Source organism: Balaenoptera musculus, chromosome 5, assembly GCF_009873245.2.
Source record: "Balaenoptera musculus isolate JJ_BM4_2016_0621 chromosome 5, mBalMus1.pri.v3, whole genome shotgun sequence".
Classification (NCBI taxonomy): domain Eukaryota; kingdom Metazoa; phylum Chordata; class Mammalia; order Artiodactyla; family Balaenopteridae; genus Balaenoptera; species Balaenoptera musculus.
In genome coordinates, this window is record NC_045789.1 from 112,737,942 (window position 1) to 112,761,528 (window position 23,587).

The window sequence follows — 23,587 nt, forward strand, 5'->3', positions numbered from 1 at the left end:
CCACTGGTGTCCTTGTCCTCACAGTGAGCCACAGCTGCCCTCCACCTTCGCAGGAGACCCTCTAAGACCAGCAGGTAGGTCTGGCCCAGGCTCCTATGAAGTCACCGCTTTTGCCCTGGGTCCTGGTGCACATGAGACCTTGTGTGCACCCTCCCAGAGTGGAGTCTCTGTTTCCCCCAGTCCTGTGGAGCTCCTGCACTCAAGCGCTGCTGGCCTTCAAAGCCAAATGCTCTGGGGGCTCCTCCTGATGCCAAACCCCCAGGCTGAGGAGCCTGATGAGGGGCTCAGAACTCTCCTGTGGTAGAACTTTTGTCATATAATTGTTCCCCAGTTTGTGGGTTGCCGGCCCGGGGGTTATGAGATTTGATTATATCATGTGTGTGTCCCTCCTACCATCTTGTTGGGTTTCTTCTTTATGTCTTTGGATGTAGAACATTTTTTTTGGTAGGTTCCAGTCTTTTTAATTTTTAATCGCCTCATAAGAGGAGATGAGCTCAAGGTCCTTCTGTTCTGCCATCTTGTGTTTTGTGAAAATGTGGCTCCTTTCTTGTCCATGTAATTGACATAAGGTGGCACTCAAGTTTGCACTCTCAGTACAGTTGGGAAGTAAACTGGCCCATTAAGGTCACTCCTTTTCTTCTGGTTGTAAGACACACAATTCCAGTGTAGAAAAGTAACTTCCAACTAAGCAAGGCCTCTTTGGGGTAATGGCAGATTGTTAAAGGCTTCTCTCCCCTCCTGTTTTCCCAGATGGTGATGCGGAGCTCAGCTGGGGCACCCACCCTGTCTAGCCTACAGGTGGCATCTCACATGCTATCCTCAGGCCTGGGTCTCTGTCCTAGTGAATCTACTGAGGATGTGCTGGGCTCAAGGGGCTTTTGGGCCCCACCAGGGTCCCCAAGGGGCAATGAGTAATTTCTGAGGTGTCTCCTATCCAGTCAGGTATTGCCTGGAACTCGAGAGTCACATCTTTCACTTACATTAAAAGAGCAAATGCTGTTGCAATCATTAACACATTGTGGACAAGGCTTGGAGAATTACAACTTTGTTTCTTCATTAGATTTATTTTTCTCCCAAACAAAAGAAGAGTTTCACAGAGGTAGACTGGTCATTTTTTACAGTAAATTAATTCAAGTAAGCAATTTTCTGCATCTTTAAAATAAATATTAAGTGACTTGAATCACTCATAAAAGTATGAGTTGTTTTTAATTGGTAAAGACAAATATTTCATTGGTATTATAATCAAGCCCTTGCCATTTTTCCATGTAGGATAAGTAAATGTTCCTTTGTTAATAATGGCTAAAAATCATACAACAAATGGTTTAACTTATTTACATATTTACATATGGAATATAAGCATAGAAAAAAGACTGAAGCAATATGTTAGTAATTATTATCTCTGGGTAGTGAATCTCCAGGTGCTTTTTATTTTCTATTGTATACTCTTCTGTATTTTGCAGATTTTCTATAAGGGGAATGTATTTTTTTTATAATATTTTAAAATCCATTATATACTATATATACCAATAACTACTATGCAAATAAATGCACAGGAAAGAGAGTATAGAATGAAATGAGCCAAAGGGAGTCTTTCATCCATCCATTCATTCATTCATCCAACAAATACTTACTGAGCACCTACTATACCAGGGTCATGGCCAGTTTTGAGCAGTGCTGTCTTCAGGAATGAACTTTTAGTTCATTTTTCGTCTTTCTTTTGTACTGCTTAAAAGTTTTATTGTGAATATGTTTTTACTTATGAAATGACAGGGCATTATATTTATTTTTAAAAGATTCGGCTAGAGCTGTAGTTCAGAAAGGAGCGTGTTGGTATAACTGTGTAGACATGTTTTAACAGATGAGCTTTTGAGATATTCACTTATTTTTGAAGTAACATTGGTATTCCCCATAAAGGCGTTTTCCCGCTCCTTGTAAAATTCATTTCTTTAGCAAACAGAAGCCATAATTTTTAGAAAAAAATTATTTTTATTAGTGAGATTTTATATTACTTTCAACATCTGCCTATCTATCTTAATATAAGTAACTATACTTTTTCTGAAGAGCAAAATTTTACATATGTTTATTTACTTTTGTTTAAATATCTTATTTCAATAATGGGTTTGGGGTAATAAAAATATACAAGTGTATAGTGTAAAATGAATTTGAAATTATATAAATACAAACTATATCATGTCTTTTTGCGAATAAGATTTATCTTTAGATTTATCTTTTTCACTCTTTTTCTTCTGTTTTTCTTCTGCTTGTTTTTCAAAATAATCTTTAAGGAGATGGTTCAGCTGTGGTTCATACTGGCTTGCGTGTTGCAATCCATCTTCCCTCCCTTAGAAAGATACAAAACATGAGACAACTATATTTTACAGTAGTTTCCATATTATCATTTCACTCATCTCCCATAGTGGCAAATTCAGAGCTGTTCCTACCTGAACCACCCCAAGCACTAACCCAAAAGTCAGTTTTAATTCAAAATGCTTGAATTAAATACATTTTTATTTTACCTTCACAGTGTTGGATCACACGCCCCCATAGTCGATTTTTCCTCAGACAGGCTAAATTTCCTACAATCAACAAATGCCTCCTTCCTCTGGTCAATGCAACATTCATTCTTTTCTCTGAATCAATAAATCCTACTTGTCTGGTCCTTACGCAGGACAGAATAATGATCTCCTTTTCAGCTCCCTGAAAAGCATCTACTGTGGACACCTGCACAGCTTTCATATCAGGATGGTCAAAGTCCACGGCACTGAGTAAATGACAGAGCTGTGGAGGAAAGAAGACAAGGCTCATGTGGTGCAGACGTCATGAAGAACCTACGCCTCTCAACCTACCCACAGCAGCTGTCATCATTTAACTAATAGTGGGTAATTTTCATTTTCTTTTTTATTACTCACAGAGATTTGGCTAATTTCTGAAATGATAAATAACTAATGATAATGTAAGTTATGAAACAAAATCAAAGTGATGATTTATCTTTTGCTAGGAAACTTATTTAGATATGCTAATTTAGAGCTGATAAACTAAATGAAACAGATGAAAAATACTAAAAATAAATAAATATAAATGAAAACTAGTTAGAAGTAACTGGCTTGTGTGTAGATTAATATCTGGTATCTATCTTTGATTTACTGATAAAATGTAATAATAATGAAAGAACATTTTGGAAAACAGATTCAATCCCATCTGTCCCAAAATACAAAGCATATACCATATTTCCTTCTAATTTGTTTATTTGCATTTTTGCCCCAACAGCTGTAAACTGAATTTAATTAAACCTTGTTAGGTTTACATTTAATTACACAGAAAAAAAGCCAGACTAGACAAAAGTCTGAATGCTGCTTTTTTAATATATTAACTACAGTCCCCAAAGTTTTTCTAGCACCAAACCAACACAAACCAAACTACTACAAATGTGATATCAAATATTATAATATGAAATTATAATATTTAATAACGATAAATATCATAATAGGTAATACAAACCTTGTACATTTGGGATTTGTATAATGTTATCACCCCAATCATAGAGCCCGCTATTCCACTTGCAATCAGTGATTGGATCAGCTTGAGTGTAAAAGCAGCTTCTGCCACATTATGAAAGCTGTTATCTCTTTCAATCTGGAATAAGAAACAGAACCTAAATTACATTTCCCAGAAACACTACAGAAAGACCAAGAAAAGCATGCAAACAAGAACAATAAAATTAAAACAGGAAACTAAACCGTGTAGACTCTTAGGAACACTACTGTCATTCACCTGCTCCAGTCCTTTAACGTTATAGAAACACAGGGTTGGGAGCCATTCCAGTAAAGGGCTCCTCTCTGTTTCTGAAACACCATTCATGAGGTTTCCTTCGTAAAACAGATCATTAGCAATAGCACTGATTGTAGGGTGACAACGGTACTGGGTTCTCAATAGAACTGGCTTGTGACCCTAAGAAATTTAAGTGCAGAAAAATAAGGAATTAAAACAGCATTTTTTTTCTTAGTGGAAAAAAAATCCACAATAATATTTTAAAGTTTAAAAATACTGCCATATTGTGCTCTTAGTAAATTAATTACAACCATGATACAATGAATAAAAAGGATTTTTTTGAATTTACTAAAAATATTTTTATAGTAAACTTTTTATACCAGAAAATTGTAAAATATAAACAAATCTTAGAGTATCTAATAAGTATGGTACCTAACATCATGCTTTCATAATCTATATGGAATTGGCCTAACACTAAATTGAAAATAAATCTTTTAAAAAATTAGAAACTGTTGTTGATAACTCATTAACTATCCTCCTTAGGTACAAGCCATTTTTCATTCTGAATCTTCAAAGAAGTTTCCGATTTTCTTAATACATCATAAACCAACTCCCATCTACTTCAGGGCTTTCCTTGAGTATGTTCTTTATTTGCAAAATGTTCTGTAATATTGTTTGAACATTTTGAATAGTTACAAGGCACTCTAATAATATGTAATAAAATGCAGGATTAGTGATCACATGGACAAAGGATCTTCTATGGGGGAGAAATATGTGAGGAAAAAAATCAATCCCGAATACTCTTTTAGGGCATAAATATGTGAAAAGACAACCCACCAAATGGAAGAAAATATTTGCAAATCATATAGCTGATAAGGTATTACTATCCAAAATATATAAAGAACTCCTACAACTCAACAACACAACAAACAACCCAATTCAAAAATAGGCAAAGGGCTTGAATAGGCATTTTTCCAAAGATAAGTGCATGAAAAGATGCTCAACATGATTAGACATTAGGGAAACCACAATGAGATACCACTTTATACCCATTAAGATAGCTGTTATTTTAAAAAATGAAAAATAACAAGTGTTGGTGAAGATGTGGAGAAATTAGAACCCTTGTACATTGCTGCTGGGAATGTAAAGTGGAGCAGCTGCTATGGAAAAGAGTTTGGCAGTTTCTCAAAAGTTAAACACAGAATTACCATCAGATCCAGCAGTTGCACTTCTGGGTGTATACTCAAAAAAACTGAAAGCAGAGACTTGAACAGATAATTGATACCAATTTTCCTAACAGCATTATTCACAATAGCTGAAGGGCGGAAACAACCCCAATGTCCATCAACAGATGAGTGGATAAATAAAATGTGGTGTACACATAAAACGATGGACTATTATTTAGCCTTAACAAGGAATAAAATTGTGACACGTACTAAAACATGGACAAACTGTGAAAACGTTATGCTCAATAAATAAAGCCAGACACAGAAGGGAAAATATTGTATGATTCTACTTATATGAAGCACCTGTAATAGGCAAATATAGAGACCAAAAGTAGAATAGGGGTCACCAGGGGCTCAGGGGAGAGGGGAATGAGGAATTATTGTTTAATAGGTACAAAGTTTCTGTTGGGTTGATGAAAAAGTTCTGGAAAAGGATAGGGTAATGGTTGCACTACATTGTAAATGTACTTAAAAAAAAAAAAAAAAAAAAAAGTAAAAGTACTGTTATATGCCGCCAGTGTGGATAAACCTCAAAACTGTCATGCTAAGTGAAAGAAGCCAGACACAAAAGGTCACATATTGTATGATTTCAAGCTGTATGATACGAAAATTGTAAGACTGTATGATATGAAATACAGAAAAGATAAATCCATACAGACTGAAAGCAGACTGATGCTTGCCAGGGGCTGGAGGGAGGGAATAGAGAGTAACTGATAAATGGGTACAGTTTTATTTTGGGGGGATGAAAATGTTTTGGAACTAGACAGAGGTAGTGGTTGCACAGCATTGTGGATGCACTAAAATGCCAATGAATTATTCATTTAAAATGGTTAATTGTGGGGGGGGGGATGATTTGACAGATTCATAAAATTTATTGTTGGTTATGATTGCTTTCCACATTTAAATAAATATTCACTTTTGAATTTTAATTTTTGCATCATTGAAAGTGAACTCCCAAAATGCATAAACCCAGGCCCCCAAATCTGCATCCATCCCAGTGAAAAAAATGGAAGAATGAGCCTCCAAATGACAGTAATTATAAAATGGTTAATTTTACATTACGTGAATGTCACCTCAACTTAAGACTATATTAATAATTTTTAAATTAAAAAAAAAAGTGAAGTAGAGCTCTACAACAGCTCTGCAATAGGGGACATGGATAACAGAGGCATTATAGATTTTTTTACTTTACAGCAAAATCAATATACTTACTACCCACTATGAAAGTACACAGGGAAAAGATTCATTTCATTCTTAAATTATGAGGGCCAACTTATCTTTAAGATGAGTACTTTCTAAACAACTCCAATTAAAATAATTTTAGGGCAAGGACTTGGTCTTCTAATATTTTCACTTTCTATCAACCTGCACAGTGTATAATCAATAAATGATAGTTCTGTATGAATTTAGCAGTAGTACCATTAAGCAAAGTCGATCAAAAAGAGTTTGTTCCAATCCATTTTCATGAGCTGCATCAGAACCCTGAATAGTAGGAGGGAGCTGTTTGGGATCTCCAACAAGAATCAGCTTTTCACACTCAAACCTAAAAACAGAATTCTAAAAATTAATCTAAGCAATGAGAGAAACATGCATTAACATCATTTACTGCACTATTTTCTAAAATGTATTTCAAAGAATTTGAATACCATGACACGTTCTCAGAACTACCAAGGCTTAACAGTGCTAATAAGTGTATTAAAAGGCTTTAAAAAGTTGTGCAGTAAAGAATCCTTTACATAACTTTACTTTTTTCCACATAAAACCTACTAAGTGTCCCCTTCCTCTGCAAGGACTTAGTATTTCACAGAACTTTGAGAAACAATGATTTTTAGAATCTGTAAACTTAGAAACTTTCTTAGAAGTCATCTGGCTTAAACTCTTGTTTTAGAGATGAAGCATATTAGGCTCTCAGGGGTAAAATGTCTTTCTAAATAGGAATAGAATATAGTGGGAAAAAGTCCAAGTTTTGAAGAAAAACCTATATCCAAATTTTAGCTCTGTTATATTGTGTGGACACAGCAAGTTATTTAATCTCTACAGCTTCACTATTCTTATCAGTAACCTTGATATAATAATACCGTGCATGGCTGTTGTAAGGACTTAATAAAGTATGTAATGTGTTTAGTAGACAGTAGGTGCTCCACAGTATTAACCCTTCACCCTCCCATGCAGGGCCTTACTTTCTCCATCTCTGGCTCCTGAGTAGGGTGACCAACTCATTCTGGTTTGCCCAGGACTGTCCCAGTTTAAACACTGAAGACCCCATGATGCCGGTTATGACGTGTGGAGATTTATTGCCATATATATTGAATCAACGTATATTAACATAAAAGTATTTGTGAAGTAAATTCTTTCTTGTGCATTTTCAACACTTACAAACTGGAAATCAGAAGATTAAATATTTACTATAAACAAGAAAGAAAATGAAACAACAAGGGGGACAGAACAAGGCCTAGGACTGAAGCCTACTGAGTCTGGTCTAGTACTCCTTCCACTACCTTTAGGATTCCTCAATAAGAGATGCTTTGAAAGCACAGTGTTTTAATTGGCTGAGACAGCTTAGAAGATTTAATAGTTTCCTAAATTTTAGTAGACAAATTTTCATTTTCAACTTATTTTTCTTTATATACTTTATCTACTTTCATAATCTAAAAAATATTTTCAGAACCTAAACACTGGAATTATATCAAGGTAAGGAACTAAAGAACATTCTTCAGTAGAGTTAGGTTCTTAGACTATGACTAAAGAGGCACCTTTAGTCTGGCTGAGAAGTCTGCAACGTTCTAGTAGAATCCTAGCACTAGAACTTTCAAGGCTTTAAGAATGTCTAAACTGTGATCCAAGTACGTGATCCAATTGCCTCAACTGTGATCTAACAAAATTTTGATACATTAACCCCTCCCTCAAATTTCCCTCTGGATTCTTTCAAAAAATCATTTAGTACTTGCATTGCTAGCAATTTTCACAAAAGTTTGAGAAGAGTTTGAACTGAGGAAATGTTTGAAATAATTGTTAACATCTGAGCATCTTTGGAAAAGAACCTTTTAGGTTACCTTGCAATGGGAAGGAGGGAAGCCGGTTCTGTGATTTGACTACACTCATCCAGGACAGCCACAGGAAATTTAAGATCATTCATGCACGGGAATGGGCAGGCTGCACAGGTAACTCCAACTACTCGGACCTTTATTACAGTAAGAATGTTATTCATTAACAACTATTAAACAAATTAAGAGAATATATTTACCAAAGAACTTACAGGCTAAAATCAGAAATGAGCAGGTCCTAATTTAATCACTGGCAATCAGAAATCATAGGCCACTTTACCTCTACATTTTCATTATTCCCACATAAGAAATGGAAATTCCTCTAAGAGTTTTATTTATGAACAGGTGATACCAATGAGCAATAGTTTATAGTAACCGGGCTTTCACTTAGAAAGGCATCAAAGAAACCATTAACAATTATTCTTACATATCAATATGCTGGATAAGGATATAAAATGGTAAGTAGTTTACATAAATGACTAATTTGCATTAATTGAATGTAGTCAAACTAAGCCCCTCTGGATTTGGTTGGGGAGAAGGGAGGAAAGGTAAGTCTATAACTCAGATAATAAAAAGCTGGTCTGAAGGCTTCCGAGGACTTCTAGAACCCAAACTTGTTGTAGATTGATTATTATTTCCAATTCTCCCTCCTTCCGCGTGACAGTATTACTCATCCACACCCTTTGCTGCGTGCCTCTGCAGTGCCTCCCACCAGAGAAGTAGGTGGAGTATACTTCCCTGCCCGCTGATGTCGGGCTTGGCCATATGACCTGTTATAGCAATGGAATGTTAGCTGACATGCTGTGAACAGAAGCTTTACACGTATCTGTATGATCTTGCCTGCCCTCTTGCACTTCTGCTGTCTGTCAGGAGAGGGGCATCATGCCACAGACAACTGTTCTCAGAACGAGAAGCTTGACCCACACCAACTGACCTGTAGAGTCGTTAAGTTTGTTGTCTTAAATTATTGAGATTTTGTTTGTTAAGCAACATTATTTCAGCAATAGCCGACCAAAACAGGGTCCCAAACAGGCTGATTGTCCCAAATCTCTCGCAGAAAAAGTGGACCCATGTCCACATTGTCCAACAAGCCAACAACCCTCTTTTCCTCCACTCCCTTTTCCTTCCCCCAGGCTCTCCTTTCACAGGAGAAAGCTACTAAATGACTTCTTTCTCTCCTCGCAGCTGACGCCCAGACTGGCCTGGATCAGAACCTGATGAAGGAGATGCTGCTACTTGTTGCAGCCGGAGACCCTGTGTGTCCAGTGCTGGTTCCCAATACCTGGGATCAAGTGCCTGAGCCTCCTAGGTTCTTAGGACAGATTTCAGACAGACCCTGAAAGGATTGGTTTTCTAGGAAAGCACGAAAGATAAAAATGAACTTGAATATTTTGCCCAGTGTCAGACCTTCTCTTCCTCTGTTTCTCCTAGAAAAAAGCCAAGTTTCGTTTAACTTCCCAGGAATCTATTCCCACCTCTTCACTTTCCCCTTAAGCCTATAAAAAGATATACATATAGGGAGAAAGAGAAAAGATGACTCTGTCATGGAGAGTTGGATGTGTTCACAAACTTGAAGAACGCTTTGCAATAAAATAAAACGTGCACTGGATAGACAGGCACACTTCAGTTGAATCTGAGCTATCACAGTCATTTGTTTTATTTAAGGGAAATAAATAGGAATAATATTCCTATCAACAGGAATAAAAGGGATCTGAATCGTATATATAAATTAAATGAATAAACAGACAAACTGAAGCTGTTTCCCCTCACCTGCTTCAGCAGGGTTTTATTGGTCCCCAGTTTATGCTGCTCAATACTTTTCCTCACATAGACTTTTTCCACAGGAGTCAGGTCTTCCTTCATGAGTGCATGTAGTTCTTTTAATTGTTCATTTTCATTTTCTGAGCCAGCATGCAAACTTAAAAAAGAATTACATAAAAGAATACCCTTTGATTCCATTTTCACAGCATCACAAAAAAGTAAAATACAGATTTCCTAAATTAACACCAAGAAAAAGATAAAGCTTTCTCTAGTCTTCTTCAGAAACCAGATTTAAGGTAAGATTTACTTATATAAAATTATACTTCTGAACATTCTGTGACTTTCGGAATTTAGCATTCTTACCTGTAAGGTAAAACTGGCTTGGCAATCTTCCTGACACTCCCAACCCTGACAAACTTTTCAAATCCAAGACTAAGAAGCCTTTAAAGAAAACAGGGTAAAATAGATTCTGATGATTTAGAAAATGGAATCTAAAAGTTTCACATAATATTTACATTATTAAAATTAACTTTGCATAACAGTATATTTTATATTATGTAGTTCAATGTGAAATGCCTAAACTCAAAGTAAATATAATGTAGTTGAAAGACTTTTTTATAAAATGTGTTTCAGAGAATTTAAAAAATATGTATTATCGGGCTTCCCTGGTGGCGCAGTGGTTGAGAATCCGCCTGCCAATGCAGGGGACATGGGACGAGCCCTGGTCTGGGAAGATCCCACATGCCGCGGAGCAACTAGGCCCGTGAGCCACAATTACTGAGCCTGCGCGTCTGGAGCCTGTGCTCCGCAACAAGAGAGGCCGCAATAGTGAGAGGCCTGCGCACCGCGATGAAGAGTGGCCCCCGCTTGCCACAACTAGAGAGAGCCCTCGCACAGAAACGAAGACCCAACACAGCCATAAATAAATAAATAATAAATAATTAATTTAAAAAAATAAAAAAGCTAAAAATAAAGAAAAGAAATATGTATTATCTTTCTTTTTAAAGCATGCCTTCATTTTCTTTTATTTTAACTTTATTTATTTATTTATTTTTGGCTGCATTGGGTCTTCGTTGCTGCGCACAGGCCCTCCCCAGCTGCGGCTAGCAGGGGCCACTCCTCGCCGCAGTGCGCGGGCCTCTCACTGTGGTGGCCTCGCCCGTAGCGGTGCACGGGCTCTAGGCGTGCGGGCTTCAGCAGTTGTGGCACGTGGGCTCAGTAGTTGTGGCTCGCGGGATCCAGAGCACCAGCTCAGTGGTTGTGGCCCACGGGCCCATTTGCTCCGCAGCATGTAGGATCTTCCCGGACCAGGGCTCAAACCTGTATCCCCTGTATTGGCAGGCGGATTCCTAACCACTGCACCACCAGGGAAGCCCAAAAATATGTATTATCTTATGTTGAGGGCTCATGAAACGTTCATAAAATATTTATGTTAGAATTTATCACAAGTAAAATTGCCCTGGGAATTCCCTGGTGGTCCTGTGATTAGGACTTGGCTCACCGCCGTGGCCCAGGTTCAATCCCTGGTCAGGGAACTAAGATCCCAAAAGCCGCGCGGCCAAAAAAAAGAAAAACAAAAACTACAGAAAAACAAAGTTGCCCCTAAAGACATAATAATATGGAAAGCAATAGCTACCATATATTTAGCATCAAGATTTGGTAGGAAGAGTGTTAGCCTCTTAACATACCATATCTTGTTTAATACTCATTACAGCTCTGCACAATATCTCATCTTAGAGATGAGGAACTGAAACTCAAGTCAGGTATTTTGCTGAGGCCACATACCTAGTAAGTAGAGTCAACCATGATTCAAACCTAGGCAAGTCTGTCTGCCTCCAAAGGCTATCAATGACTGTTCGTCTACGTACATTACCCCTCAGTGAGGGCTTTGTGAAGAAGCAGCCCTCACCTGCCCTTCCCACTTATATATCTTACAGCTCTAGCTCTATGCTAGGAACAGAGCAGGAGCTCATTGAACATCCAGACTGCTAAAACATCTACCACCTCAAATGGGAAATAAAGAGCTGGAAAACTAAAGAAACTATAGCTCTCCACACACAGTTTTCCTAAATAATTTTGAAGCAGTTTATTTAATGTCAGTACATGAATAGACTTCAATTTTTGCATTTTTTCATAGTTTTCATCTTGGAGAATAGTCAGCTATCTTTCAGCCTGAAAAACTAGTTTACATTTTTTTTTCAATGTAAGTTTGCATTAATTCTATAATAGAGAGTATAGTATCCTCATACCATGGGGCAAAAATGTTTTATTTCTTCTTAAGAAACTCTTTGTCCTATTCTGTCCATTGCCATTGAAATGCATTATCCAAGTGCACAGCTAACTGTCAGTTCAGTGTAAAGAAATGTATGGGTCCAGCTTACATGCAGTTGAGGTATAGATCCTAAATGCAGATTCACATTCCTCAGCTCCTCATCAGAGGCTTAAGCACTAAAGAATCTCTTCTACGTGTTTTCTGTTACTTTTCAGTAGTTAGTACTTACTCTTCTAGCTTCTTGATTTTTCTTTTCTAACAGTCTACAGTTAAATTTTAATCTTAGGCTAAGCAATCTAAAGTTCTTTGCTGTTTAGTCTCCAGATAACTTGTCATTATCTTGAATCAGGAAATGTCCTCAGCCACTGTTTTAGATTACTCAGAAGAAAGAGTACACACAGGTAGAACCTTCCTGGAGGGCAATCTTGCAAAGTACATTAAGAAGCTTAAAAATGTTCATATCTTTTATTCTAGGCCTAGGACTTTTTCTTCAGGAAAGAATCAGAAATGGAGACCAAGATTTATGTTTAAGGAACTTGGCTGCAATATTATTTATAATGGCAAAAATCTGGTAAGAACTTACTGATCAAAAATTGTTTATTGTATAAGAAAATCATTGCATTTAATAGAGCTATGAAAAATTTTGGTTTCTAAGCTTTAATACCACAGAGAAATAATCACTGAGTAAAAAAAAGCAGGACACAAAACAATATATACTGTTGAATACTAAGTTTGGAAAACAAAATGAGTGTGTGTATATGTATTAAAAGTCTGTAAAGAAATATAATAAAATATTATCTGTATTGTCTGCATATTTTCTGCCATAAGCATTAACTTATGTAACTATAAAAGTTAATTTTAAAAAGTCTACACTTATAAATAACGGATTATTTCTCCTAATCAAACTTTATCATTTATGTGATATTCAGATCATTAAACATTGGAATATTGGTAAAACATTACATAATACTTTCTTTGCTTTTTTTTTTGGCCGTGCTGCGGCATGAAGAATCTTAGTTCCCCAACCAGGGATCGAACCCGCGCCCCATGCAGTGGAAGCGCCGAGTCTTAACCACTGGACCGCCAGGGAAGTCCCAATTTTTAATAAAATTTACACAAAAATTTTACACCTGTAAAACAGACTGTGCTATTGCTTTCCATGAAACAGCAACAGGCTAACTTATTAGTCTGTAAGTAGGATAAAATCAAATACAAAACCTGACAATTTTGGTACAGGGATGGGATAAAGGTAAAACTAAAGGTAGATCCCTCTTATTGAAACCAAAAACATAATTTAATCAAACTGTTCAGCTATTTTACTATTATTTGTTCATAGAGGCAGGTGGATAAGAGAATAACCCACGACTTGGTTTTGCAGTTTTAGCCTACTTCCAAGGTAACCACTCAAACCTCCTGGGTCAGAGACAAAGGACTTTTACTTATGGCACAGAAGCAGCATAGGCACCAACACATCTACTGTGGTTTCCCTTGGTCCCCATGTCCTATGAGGAGACACAGAGAATCCAGATGGATGCCTGCACTGCAGTGGATTGAGCTGTAGGAAAGGAACACTGAGCTTGGGAATCCACTATTTTTATAACAAGCAGTAAGTAACCCTGCTCTTTGTCCTGGAGGGAGATACTACCTCATCAGTCAAGGTTGCTCACTGCAAACACAACCCTAAGAAATGTGCTGAGTAAGAGTGGTCAGGGCCTTGCACGGTAGATTCCTCCCCCAACAATACACGTTCTGGGCTGGACTCAAATTTTTACACGAGCAACTGGTAAGTTAGCCTGTTACTGTTTCATGGATGCTGGTTCTTGAGTCAGAGATAAAGGCCTTGCATGTCTGGCATACCCAGCAAAAATGCGCATGGACACTCAGGGCCTATGGTGATCTACCTCTCTCAACAATAACCTAAAACGTTAGGTACTGAAATACACCTGTGATACCTACCCAAGAAGTACTCTGTCAACAGCTACATTAGTAGAAGAAGAAATCAAAAGTTTCCATGGTCTTGCATTTCCAACTGTAAGAGCTTCACTCTTTTCAAATAGCTGCACAAAAAACAAAATCACCACTGCCAGCAAATAACTCTTTCCTGCTCCAAAAACACCTAATTATTTTGAAAGGGAAAAAAATAAAGGCAATGTCATAAATAAATTTCTGAAAAGCACAAGAAATATTTCATCCATTTCCCTCTCTCCTTCATTTAAGTAATTTATTAAAAAATATTAACTGAGTGCTCACTATGTGCTTAATTAGGACAAGGGATAAATACATAGATAACTATTCAAAAGACCTCCATATTTAATGAGACCATAGTCTACTTAGGAAGATAGACAAGCAAAGAACAATGATAAAACAATATGGTAAGTAACATTGTTGGTATCAGAGAAAGAACATCTCTCTGCTTTGGTGGAGATGGGAATGCTTCCTAAAAATAAAAAGAGTAGCAGAACTAAATCTTCCAGGATAAGATATCCTGTTAAAGAGAGGGTCATTCTAGGCAGAGGCATGACAAAGCACATAGCTGACAAGTATTTCCATACAGCCTACAGCAAACAGGCAAGACATGAGGCTGTCTGACAAGGTAGGCAAGGGGATAAATCACAAGAGTTCTGCTTGCTATGGCTAAAAATTTGAATTTTATCTTAAAGACCAGGGGAAATCAACGAAGGATTTTAAGTAATGGAACTAAATCATATTTTTTTTTAGAAAAACTACTTGAGTGAAAATATGAAGAAAGGTAAAACTAAAGGTAGATCAATTAGAAAGCTGTGTGAGATGATCATAACAATAATACGTGCTAACTTTACTAAGTGCCTCCCATGTGCCAGACACCACTCTAAGCCCTTTATTTATGTTAACTCATTTAATCCTCCAAACCTATGAGACAGATGCTATTATCAAATCCCATTTTACAGAGTAGTCTCACCAACTAGGCTATATGGAGGCATGATGAAGGTTTGGATTGAGGAGGTGCTAATGAGTTGGCGAGGAGAGAATCAATATGAAAAGTAGGTACAAACTAGAAGGGACATCTCAGTGACTGATCTGATGAGGGGAGAGAAACAGTAAGAGAGATGGAGGAGGATTAAGAGAAAGTCACTTAATCTAGGGAGAAAAATAATCTAGGATGACTTCCAAGTGTCTAGCTTGGTCAACAGAGTGGATGTGAAGCAAATCCTCAAAATAGGACGAAAAGTAGGATCAGCTTCAGGGAAAAGGTCTGTGAGAGGAAATGAGTTAAAGAGGGAACAGATTCCAGATAAAAGTAGTAGCTCTGAAGAGGAGAAAGTAAAGCTCCTTCACTGAGACAGAACCAGAAGAGTAAGAATAGGTCCATACTTAGGTAAGTTGGAAAAGGCAGGCAGGACATTGAAGGGAGTTTCTGTTATGACCTCCATTTCCTATTTTAGAAGCAAAATCAATTTCAGAGAGAGAGAGTGGGGCAGGGGCAAGGATGGGATTATGAGAAGGATGAAGGTTTGGAATAGCTACTATGAAGGATGAAGGGTGAGCTGACTAGGAATTAATTAATAGAGAACAACACGTAGATGTCTAGATCAAATCTGGATACTTTGATAACGAGAGTATAATGCTACCCATTCATCACATATGCTGCCTATTCTCCCTTTTAGGGTGGTCAGTTCTGCTCTCATCTAATAGTTTACTAAAATGGGTCCAGATTTGAAAAATGTAGAGTTATTCTGGAATCTTGTCTGACTAGGAAATTACAAGTGAGCAGACTGAGTTACAAAAGCTTATATGACAATGTAGTTACTAGAACCATTTTCTTTTCTTGCTTCTTACCATGTATGATCGTGATAGGGAGGGTATGAATTCCCAGTTCCTTCACTTCTTCAACACTTTCACGTGATGCCATCATTTGAGCTATCTGAATTAGAGCTGTAGCTTGATCCTTGTTTAACTTGTGTGCCTGAATTAACTCACTAGCTAGCTGCAATGTTGCTCCTGTACTGAGTAGTTCAAATTTTGTGTTGATATTCGAGAAGGCTGGTGGGATAAATTTTCTCTTATTGACTCTCTTGTTGCTCACTGTAGTTGATGAAGACCTAAGCAAATGAAAATGTTTTTAAATGAGGGGCTTTTGAAATAGGTGAGCAGACCTAGTCATAACTTAGCCTTCACTTTATAAGCATCACAGCGGACATTTTTTTGGAGACACAAATGAACATATACCCCAATTTGGAGGAGGGTGGAAGAGAACTAACATTTGTTGAAAACCTACTATGTGCTGGCATTATACTAAGCATTTTACATGTTACTTGATGCAATCTTCACAACAATACTAAGTAGTTAATTATCCCAAATAGAGGTACAGAAATATTAACATTTTTCCCCCAAAGCACATAGCTAATAAGTTGTATACTGACTTAAAGCCCATGTTCTATTAAACAAAACTGACTTAGGTAATTAATATAGCCTCCATTTAAGGTAAAACTGCAATAAACTGGTTTAATTTCTATTTCTATTAAGACTGAATTCCTGGGCTTCGCTGGTGGCGCGGTGGTTAAGAATCCACCTGCCAATGCAGGGGACAAGGGTTCGAGCCCTGGTATGGGAAGATCCCACATGCCACGAAGCAACTAAGCCCGTGCACCACAACTACTGAGCCTGCGCTCTAGAGCCCGTGAGCCACAACCACTGAGCCCGTGAGCCACAACCACTGAAGCCCGCGTGCCTAGAGCCCATGCTCTGCAAAAAGAGAAGCCACCACAATGAGAAGCCTGCACACCGCAACAAAGAGTAGCCCCCGCTCACACAACTAGAGAAAGCCCGTGCACAGCAATAAAGACCCAAAGCAGCCAAAAATAAAATAAATAAAACAAAAAAAACAAAAACAAAAAAAAGACTACATTCCTTTCAAAGGAGATAAATGACATAATGGATAAGGATATTTATTTTTCTTACCTAGGACTTTATTATGGTGAAAAAAATGAAATACCACAAGTTAGATCATAATATTACAAATTACAAACTAGACTTTTTCTATCATTTTAGTGAATTCAACATAATGTCGCTCCCAATTTTTAAAAAAGGGGCATGGTGCTTGAGAAATTAAAAATGAGATATAGGTTATGTCAAGAATAAAATTAGTATCAATATATATACTGGATTCAAGCTGTAAAATGTTACATAATTTTAAATGTTTTAAATGTTAAATAATTTGTAGCATAAAAGTACAGATAAATAAATAAATAAAAACACTCAAAAGATCCTTAGGAAATTATTCCTTGACAAAGGAAAAAAATTTGCAGTAACCCTTACTAGACTCTACCACAATAAATAAATAAACAGATAGATGAATGGGTGGATTGTTGGGAAATGATGTGTATTCCCCTTTCTCTTTTGAACCACTGACAAACAGTAACCTCATAATCCCTGAAAGAAAATTAACACTTTGTTGGCAAAAATTTATGTAATGTACTTTTATTACATTTTCATATTTACAATTAGTCATCATTTTTTAATACCAATGACCCAAAGGTAAATAATGACTTACATTGTTAACAGGTACTGTGTTAGAGGTAGAGTAGCTGGATTAAAGTTGTCCTGAATATTTTTCAAAGTGGTCAGCTCTGTGCTAGCATTACAAACCAATAATGCATGGACCACTGCTGTAGACAGAATGCAGAAAATTAACATTAATGTAAATGAAATGAACCATTAAAAAAATCTATTAAATGTACACATAACTCAGAGTTCAGCTACTGAATTAATCACACAACATAAAATAAATGCTTAAATACATGCAGAGGTCCTTTTATCCATTAAACTACTATACTACCTGCTCATTCATACTTTATAAATTGCATAACTTACACCAAATTTGGACTTCCATATGTCAGTTAATGAATAAGAATAACTGTTCTGAGTTAGGGTGTGGTGACACTGCTTAACAGCCAGTTCGATTTAGTCAGCATACATTGTATAGTAGTGTTTGTGGAATTTTTTAACATTTTCTTGCATTTCTTCCTCAATTATTTTATAGGAATATATGGAAAGCAGAAAATTAGAATGCTGTTATTGGTGAGGAAACAACTGCAACAAATATGAAACTATGCATTCAAAAAATGACAAATGTTCACTTAATTAGGCTCTTATTGAACTCAAGCTGGTTGATTAGGTTTATTCAGTTCTAAAAGAAAAAAAATCAAGTTAAAAATGTCTATGAAATATTTGAAATGGGTCGTTAAATGCTGTGTCTTAATTAGATATGGACCAAATTTGACCATCAGAAATTACTCCAGAGATCAAAATGTATAGAGAAGTATATAGATTCATAGAACTGGATAGGGTTCAGCTTACTAAAGCTTCCTTTATTAAAAGAAAAGTAAGGCTCATAGCCTACTGTCTTATTAAGAATTTCTCAAGGCAGATGATAAAATAGCCTCAAATGAAACTCATACCCTCCTGCTCAACTGCTCACGAAATCTCTTGCAAAATCTACAAGACTTCTCAATGTAAAAATAAATGATCTGTTTACTAAATGTACACTACTAGAATAATAAACCAAGAGGATTAAATAAATCAAGAACTGGAACTTGATGTAAGAAATTATTTAAGAAAATTCTTATTTATATGTTTAATATTTATATTTTTAGAAATCGGGTATATACCATGTAAAATTCAACTTTAACAAAATACTTAAGTGAGGGGTCAAGATTTTATTATATTGTTAGCCCTCTAGGACTTGAGCTGCAGAAATATTTAGATGTTCAACTTTCATACACATTTCAAGAATACTGTACACAATAATAGGAAGTAGAGGTGGATGCTTTTTGTTGGCTTTAATCAAACAATTCCACACAAAGTTAGCATTCTAGCTCACAGTGTATCACATGTCTTTCATTCTTTTTTAATACAAATTAATATGGGCATAATAATACTTACTGTTAGTGGGCCAATTCGAAGGGAAATAACCTTTCAAAGGTAGTAGCTCTACCTCATTGATAGATGATGGACCAAAGAAAGTACTACATGCAATAAAAGTATCCAATTCAAAGTCTAGGGTTTTTGAAACCACCCAAAGATCATCTGAAAAGACAAACACTTTTAAAGGATTCAGAACTATGCTCCATCCAAAGCTACCTTGGATTTCTTTGATGCTTAGTCCTATATTATTTCTCAAAAAACCAAACTTGGTTATTATCACCAACAAGATTCCACCCAGACACCCAAACACATAACATTTCATTTCCATGTTTTTAACTCAATTAGTTTAAAGTTACTTTATAATTTTTTTTTTTAAAAAACACTGTAAATAAAGCAAAGACAACATCTAACTCACTTTTATCTTATAGCTACATTTGATTTTCCCAAGGTAGAATATTAGTCTAAAAAGATGCTCCACCATGTAAAGGTTTCTATGCTCAAATAAAGTTGGCAATCCGTGGATAGAATAAAGTTCTCTTAACTGACTTCCACTTAACATATGTTCCAGATTAATTAACGTTCTCCTTTCTTCTCCATAGTACACTGAGCACTCATAGCTAGTAGGCTGCTTTCCAGAATATCTATGCACTACTTCTACCATCAGTGGAGTTTACACTTACAAAGAGTCAACTGCATTTGTTCTAAAACTTATTTATACTAGTTGTATTTGCTATTATAATTATATAACTTAATCACATATTATTTGACCCATTATGAGTATGAAGGAAAAAACTTGTTGTTTAAAGAAAACTACATTCCGGGCTTCCCTAGTGGCACAGTGGCTAAGAATCCACCTGCCAATGCAGGGGACACAGGTTTGAGCCCTAGTCCAGGAAGATCCCATATGCTGCAGAGCAACTAAGCCCGTTTGCCACAACTACTGAGCCCATGAGCCTAGAGCCCGTGCTCCGCAACAAGAGAAGCCACCACAGTGAGAAGCCCGTGCACTGCAACTAAGACCCAACGCAGCCAAAAATAAATAAATGTATTAAAAAAAAAAAAATGTAGATAGCTATAAGGTACTAGATTTAGCTTTGCTTTGTTGATTCAAAGTTTCTTATATCATTTAAAATAACTAATCAAATAACAAAAGCAAGTTAGGTTAGGATCAATGACAAGAGTAGGTCATGAAAGCAAAGATAAAAATTAACCCAACTTAGGGACTTCTCTGGTGGCACGGTGGTTAAGAATCCGCCTGCCAGTGCAGGGGACAAGGGTTCGAGCCCCAGTCCGGGAAGATCCCACATGCCGCAGAGCAACTAAGCCCGAGCGCCACAACTACTGGAGCCTGCGCACCTAGAGCCCATGCTCCGCAACAAGGGAAGCCACCGCAATGAGAAGCCTGCACACTGCAATGAAGAGTAGCCCCCGCTCGCTGCAACTACAGAAAGCCCGTGCGCAGCAACAAAGACCCAACGCAGCCAAAAAAAGAAAAAAATTTTTAAGGATTTTATTTCCAAATATACAAAATTTGGGGTCCAATGTTGTCATATTATGCAGCAATGACAGAAGTATCACTAAACTCATTACATTTTCAGTTTATTTTTTATATTAGGTTCAGGGTACAGTTCATTCAGTATACTTATGATGCCAAGAACTTGGTGTGACTCTTTAACCAAAATTAAACAGTTTTTGGTAGCCTATAATAAAGCTTTTAAAAAAACTAAAATTTAAAATATGCTTTTTAGGGGTGGGGGGAATAAAATAAAATATGCTTTTTAGAAATGGTCTAATTTATTATACAATAATTCACAATATGTACTATGAAAATGTACTCTTAAAAATCTCTTTAATATAAAGAATTTACAGGGCTGTATGTAACTGAGATACAAGGCTAGACTCAGCCACAACATAATCAGATCAACTTACCTTTGCTGTAAGTCGAAGAACTTTCCTTCCGACTCAGCTTAAGATAAAGTTTGCTCTTAGGTTCATTATAAAATTCAGGATCTACAGTAGTAAACTTCTTTAGTTTACCATACTTTTTTCTTTGAAAATCAAACCCTTTTCTGCAAAATGAGTAAAAGACAAAAGTGAATTTGAATATTAAGGTATGATTTCTTTTTTAATTGAGATATAACTGACATATAACATTATATTAGTTTCAGGTGTACAACATAATGATTTGATATATGTATATACTGTGAAATTATCAGCATAAGTCTGGTTAACATCCATTGCCACACAAAGTTTTTTCTTGTGAAGAAAATGGGTGAACTGTTTTTATTTTTAAATAAATTGAATTTTTTAAAAAAGCACTGAAGAACTCATTGCGTGTATAAAATTTTTTTCAAATAAAAATTTTTTCTTGTAATGAGCTCTTACTCTCTCACCAATTTTCAAATATACAGTAAAGTAATATTAACTATAGTCACCATGCTATACATTACATCTGCAGGACTTATTAATTTTATAACTGGAAGTTTGAAAGTACAAATTTTTTTTAAAAATCTTTAAAATACAGTATGAAGAGGAAAGAACCAGGGAATGTGTATGTTTATATACTTTCATACATATATACACAATAAAAATACACTGTGTCAAAGGAAGAAAATAGCAAGCCTCACAGAAACATCATTAGTTTTAAAAGAGATTGAGATAGGAATAGTATCTAAAAGACAGGGTACTTCAGTTTCTATAACTGTAAAAATAGAATAATAAATTATCATATTACCATTTCTTATAAATTATGATGATTAAATGAAATAATACATGCAAAGTGCTTAGAAGAGTGCCTGGCATGTACAAGCTCCCAATAAATGCTGTTATTATTAAATTACCATGCAAATGCTCATTATATTTACTTTTCGGGTAATCCAACTTTTGTAAGACATGTTTCGAAAAAGTAGCATTCTATCATCCTATAAACTATGTAGTTCAGGCTTGTGAATGACCAATATGTATTATCCTGTGCTGATAAAAATTATTCTTGTGATTTGTTTGATAGGGTTTCCCTTAGAATTATGATTATATGTAAAAATGGTTAGAAAAATGGCATTCCCGCCAGTAATCCTGATATTGCTGGCACTGCTCAATGTTTAGAGGGGGCCAAAAATAGCTTTAGGGAATTATTCCCATTTTATAGTCACAAAAAATGAGGTACTCTATCTTTTAGATATTCTTCCTATCTCAATCTCTTTGAAAACTGATCATAATTCTGTGAGGTTACTATTTTCTGATATAATTAGAGGCAATTACTTGGCACCATAAAACATACCTCACCAAAAGCTGGCATTCCTCATAGAGGGGTATCTTTTGACTTCTTAAGTACAAGCCAATACTTTTTATATCATTTAAAACCATGCTAGGTAGAGATTTTTCCTGTGTTAAATATCCTGGGGTCACTTCTTCAAGCCACTTGAAAAATTTACATCGGTCAGCTCTGGGTCCATCGCAGGTATAAAAGAGACGACCCTAAGGGGAAAAAGATATTGAAACTTTAGTGAGAAAAATAATGTTTTTATTTATTTTTTTTTTTACTGTTTTTGTACTATGTTTGTCAAGACTTTTATAAAGGCTGCTTGGCATTAATGTACTCCAATAAATTAGCCGCTATACAACTTAATCTTTTTATTAATTCAAACAATAAATTAAAACTTAAAACCACCTACTTTTCATTTTTTACTTTTTATCAAAAATTACACTATTCTGAAAATTCAATCTTATTTGAAAAATAATATTTATTGATCTCTGACTTAACATGTTCACTATAGAAAACCTGAAAGCTGCCCCAAAACAACTATAGGGGACATCTCGTGCATTTCTTTCCAGACTTTTTTCTCACTCACGTAAGTGCAAGCATGCACACACACACACAAGGATACACACATGTATACTGTTTTAATAAAACTCAGATAACAATACATTTTCTAGTCTATAACCTAACCCTTACACCCAACAACATACTATGAGCATGACAACCATGTCATCAAATAATCTTAAAAAGAAAAAAAAAGACTTTTAGTGGCTCTATAATATTTTATTCTATGGTTATAATATTTTTATGAATTCTTGCTTTTGAAAACTAAATTTAAAACCAAATTTACATACTCAACTAATGATGAAGTGGAATATGCAAGCAATGGGGGAAAGTTGTATTATTATGAGTGAAAGCACAGTTTTATGAGTACAAACCATCGGTCAATATTACAAACATTTTACTAACTTAACTTCTTCCATAATAATGTTATCAGCAGTATAAATTAAATCAATATGCTTTTCTATTCCCCTGGCCTTATCAGTTACGTTACTTGTACTAGGGATCACATAGTAGACCAGTTTTAACCTTTACTTCCTTCAGGCTCATCTCTGCATTCTCTAAGCCCTCAGGTTAGGACATATTCCCTTCTCAGTACTCTCACTGTAATTTGGGCATATCCCTCCTACTTTATCAATTACAGTATTATATAAAATTTCCTTTTATATATCTCATCTCTCTCCATCCACTACTGTGCAACAAGTTCCTAAGCAACTCGAAGGTTGATTTTAACTCATATTTTTGTAGCGTCGAATGCAAATCATCTTTCAGGAAAAATGTATTGAGAGTTTACTAT

The 23,587-nt window shown here is 35.9% G+C and overlaps 1 protein-coding gene across 1 annotated transcript in view; it reads right to left on the reverse strand.

Moving 5' to 3' along the window:
* Positions 1 to 2,148: 2,148 nt before the first annotated feature.
* ZGRF1 (zinc finger GRF-type containing 1) overlaps positions 2,149 to 23,587 on the reverse strand; it is a 73,981-nt gene continuing 52,542 nt past the window's right edge. The window contains 14 exon segments of the mRNA XM_036853785.1: positions 2,149 to 2,341; positions 2,517 to 2,778; positions 3,499 to 3,633; positions 3,772 to 3,948; positions 6,414 to 6,537; positions 8,048 to 8,175; positions 9,809 to 9,956; positions 10,163 to 10,240; positions 14,028 to 14,187; positions 15,888 to 16,150; positions 17,602 to 17,716; positions 18,993 to 19,136; positions 20,904 to 21,043; positions 22,252 to 22,448. Coding sequence (XP_036709680.1) covers positions 2,184 to 2,341; positions 2,517 to 2,778; positions 3,499 to 3,633; positions 3,772 to 3,948; positions 6,414 to 6,537; positions 8,048 to 8,175; positions 9,809 to 9,956; positions 10,163 to 10,240; positions 14,028 to 14,187; positions 15,888 to 16,150; positions 17,602 to 17,716; positions 18,993 to 19,136; positions 20,904 to 21,043; positions 22,252 to 22,448 — 2,229 coding nt within the window. The 3' untranslated portion in view covers positions 2,149 to 2,183.